Below are 3,998 nucleotides of genomic sequence, written 5' to 3'. Positions count from 1 at the left end.
AGGCTCTCTCTAGTTGCCGTGCATGAGCTTCTCCTCGCGGGGGTGTCTCTTGTGGTGGAGCACAGGCTTCTCCTCGCGGAAGCGTCTCTTGTGGCGGAGCACAGACTTCTCCTCGCAGGGGCGTCTCTTGTGGCGGAGCACAGGCTCTGGAGCACAGCCTCAGTAGTTATGGCACACAGGTTTAGTTGCTCCACGGCATGTGGAATCTTCCCAGACCAGGGATTGAACCTGTGACTCCTGCATTGGCAGCCGATTCTTTACCAGTGGACCACCAGAGAAGTCTTCTGGTGACTTTATGACCTCTTTTAACCTTAATTACCTCCTAAAGGCCCCCATCTCCAAATACAGTCACATTGGGGTTTAGGGCTTCAAAATATGGATTTGAGGTGGGTGGCGCAGTTCAGTCTATAGAACCCTTACCTGGGGAAAGGAGCAGAGTCTAGTGCCCAGGGTTCCTAAACAAGCTTTCCACTTCCATCTTTATTAGGGTTTCAGAAGACACAGTTCTTCAACGGCTTTTATTAATATCTGACGCTAACTCTGAAACTCATTTCTTCAGATACCATCTGACATTAGTTACCTATACTGAAGGGCAGATCCATCAGATCAAAACAGAAAGAATCTAGACTTACCAGTTTAGAACTTCCCTTTGTGTGTGTGTGCGTGTGTGTGTGTGTATGTTATTCGCTCAGTCGTGTCCGACTCTTGTGACCCCATGGACTGTGGCCCGCCAGGCTTCTCTGTCTATGGGATTCTCCAGGCAAGAATACTGGAGTGGATTGCCATTCCCTTCTCCAGAGGAACTTCCCAACCCAGGGATCAAACCCCGGTCTCCTAGAATTTCCCTTTAGGCTCATCGAAAAGGCATGTGAAATTTCTATATTGTATTTGTGGAAGAAAGAGAAAAAAGGATATAGAAGAGAAAAATTCTTAAAAACTATTAATTTTTGAGCATTTTCTCTTTTCTATTTATTGATACCCTCTTTGACAATTTTATTTCATGTATCTTGTGTGCAATATAGATTTTCAAACATTATATAAATTATAATTCTGCTGTAAGTCATAAATTGTCTGATTGGAAGAGCAGCATGCTGGGATCATACAATTCCCAAGAAATACCTGATAATAAAAGTCAGAATAACTTAAAAAGTTGGTAATTTCATGAACTAAAATACTTTTTTTCAGTAGTGTAAGGGAAGAGTTCACATTCTCTTAAGTACAAAATGTATGTTCATTGTGATATTAAGATAATATATGCTAATGAATACATTTACATAGCTTTGTTGCTACATAGCATAACACTGATGACAAGTTCTTTACAAATAAAATATAGTAAAAATAACCATTGGATTTGTTCATTAAATCTTCAGAAAACAATTTGAAGAAATGGCTTCTTATTTTAAGTTGTCTTCTGTAAAGGAATTTGCTAAACGTGTAACTAACGCCACATCAGAAGAACGACAGAAAATGCTAAGAGACTTTTATACTTCTCAGTATCCAGAGGTAAGAGAATTTTTTGTGGATTCTCCCTCAGAATGCACTAAGTCTGCCTCTGAGAAAGAAGAGAGAGTCGAGAATAAGTCTGAAAAAAGACAATCTCTTATGAAAGAGCAGCCATCAGATTCTGAAACTTTGTCATTTAAAAATTCTACCAAAAAAATTTCTCCAATTTTCAGCCCCAGCATATGTAAAAAAAAATCAATTAAGTTTCAAAATCACAGTTCCTGTAAAAAAAAGGTGCTTTCCAATGATGTAGAAACTAAGAAATTACCTATAAGCTGTACCCAAGAGACTGACGGTGGGGAACGCAGCCAAGCATCCGAAGATACTGCAGCATCCTGTTCCCTGAACAGTAAGTCTGGAGCAGATGAATTGGGAAAATTGGAAAATGCCGGGAAAGGCCAACAGGATCTCACCAGTTTGGGTATTTCAAGAAATGGACCCATCTTCCAAGTGGAAAACAAAACAATAGAAAATCCAGTGTTAGAAGAGACTTCTGTGGTAGGCTTACTTGGTGACACCTCTATTCTTGATGACCTCTTTAAAAGTCATGAGAATAGTCCCACACAGCTGCCAAAGAAGGTTCTTTCTGGGTCCATAGAAAAAGCGAAACAGAGACCAAAAGATTTCTGGGACATCTTGAATGACCAAAATGACGACAGTCTTAGTAAACTCACCGACTTGGCAGTAATAGAGACTCTCTGTGAAAAAGTGCCTTTTGCTGCATCTTCCAAAAGGAAGGAGGATCTTGAAGCTTCTCTTTGGAAATCAAATGAGAAATTTTTGTGGAAAAAATTTAACTCAAGTGATACAGATGAAAGCACAGCTAATACACAAGAGTGATACATTAACATATAGACGAATTACTACAACCAATGAATTTCTGCTATCAATGTTTAGAACTCTGTATTCCACACTAATTATGTTACAAAGTTGTCAATATATATTTTTAATAAACCCTCGCTCTGGATTTTTTTTTTAAGTCTCAAATGTTAACCATGTGTTAGTTTTCCTTGATAGCTGATTTGATCTTTAAAAAATATATATGATAGTATTATAATATAAACCTCTATTATGAAATGGAAAAGATCCTAGATTTGTTACTAGGAAACCTGGGGCATCTCTCATTATAATTATGTGACCTTAGATAAGTCATTTAGGCTAGTGTGCAGCCATTTCCTCATAATGAAAGATGAAGGGCTTGAAATTAGTAAACATGAGTATCTTCCAGTTTAAAAACACTTTGTTTCATTCTCCTAGATTCCATTAAGTCATAGAACCAAATTATGCTTACCCCCCCAAAATATCAAGTGTACATTAATGAGTTTCTTTCTTACTAGCATTTGGAAGATTATTGTTTTCCTTTTCCCTCAGTATCATGTGCTACCATTATGAAATTATTTATACAAAAGTAATAATGAGTACTAAATACATGATGTATATTAAAATAGTAAGCTCATAACTGCTCAAAAGCAAAGAGTTAATGTTGTATAACTTTACTGTCAATATATGATGTATGATGCTAAAGTAATATAATTATTATCATTAGCCACAGAACACCAGTGCCTCAACTTTTATGCAAGTATATAAAACTTGGTATAGTACTTTTGTATTTCTCTTTGGTATGAATAAATGAGTAAACATTTGGTTTTATTTAAAACTTTTACATTTTGTTGAATTTAACATGTTTTATAACCAATGAAATGTGCTTGTTGTTGAATTCACTTGTTTGGAAACATTCACTCAGCCCCTGTGTGTACTGTGCTGTGAGCACTAGATGTACAGGTGAGGCACTGCTACCAGTAAAACAAAGGAAACCATATCTATGAAGAGTCATGTCTGTAAAGCCCCTGGCACATAGGAGCGGATCCGAGCCTTCTACTGACCCACGCACAGATGCTCTGTGGCAACTTTCCATCAGTTGAACTTGCAGGGCTATGATGGGAGGAAGTGTCCAGGAAATAGCAGTGAGCCAGGAAATGGTGGTGCTCAGAGAACACTGAATTGTTCCTGTACTGGGGGGAGAGGCCCTTCGGAGTACCCAGCCATTGTAGTGTCAAGCTACTGCTCAGAAATGACAAAAAGAAAAAAAGAAAAACCTTTTCTCGGGGGACCGAATGGCCATTGAATGGCCTGACTCTCTAGGGCAGTGTTGAGAGCTATGAAATATATTTTACTTCGTGACTCAGTACATATGTGTTATATATATATATATATATATGAGTGAAATAAAATGTTTATGAAATATTTACCCTTAAGGCATGCAACATACTTTGATATTTTCTCTTCTGTTGTAATTTTGGTCTTGTATATGTATGTTTTTTTAATGTTTTCATAACCCACTAAATTGATTTCATGATCACTAATGAGTAACCACAGTTTAAAAATTCAGTTTTAGGTTATATAGACTTAGTTGGGTTTTTTTCTTTTTTCTTTTTTGCTACTTGCAGCAGAATTGTATCCAGACTTAATAGATGCTACATTTTACCACCAAGAGC

General features: G+C 37.3%; 1 protein-coding gene across 3 annotated transcripts in view; it reads left to right on the top strand.

The window, feature by feature from the left end:
• LOC104985718 (DNA excision repair protein ERCC-6-like 2) overlaps positions 1–3,749 on the top strand; it is a 158,752-nt gene extending 155,003 nt beyond the window's left edge. For all 3 annotated transcript variants that reach the window (XM_010836019.1, XM_010836018.1, XM_010836021.1), the window contains one exon: positions 1,371–3,749. In XM_010836019.1, coding sequence (XP_010834321.1) covers positions 1,371–2,343 — 973 coding nt within the window. In that variant the 3' untranslated portion in view covers positions 2,344–3,749. The remainder of the gene's footprint in view (positions 1–1,370) is intronic.
• The last annotated feature ends 249 nt before the right edge of the window (positions 3,750–3,998 follow it).

The sequence above is a fragment of the Bison bison genome, unplaced genomic scaffold (genome assembly GCF_000754665.1).
Source record: "Bison bison bison isolate TAMUID 2011002044 unplaced genomic scaffold, Bison_UMD1.0 scf7180017864057, whole genome shotgun sequence".
NCBI lineage: Eukaryota > Metazoa > Chordata > Mammalia > Artiodactyla > Bovidae > Bison > Bison bison.
This window is presented reverse-complemented; position numbering and strand designations above follow the sequence as displayed.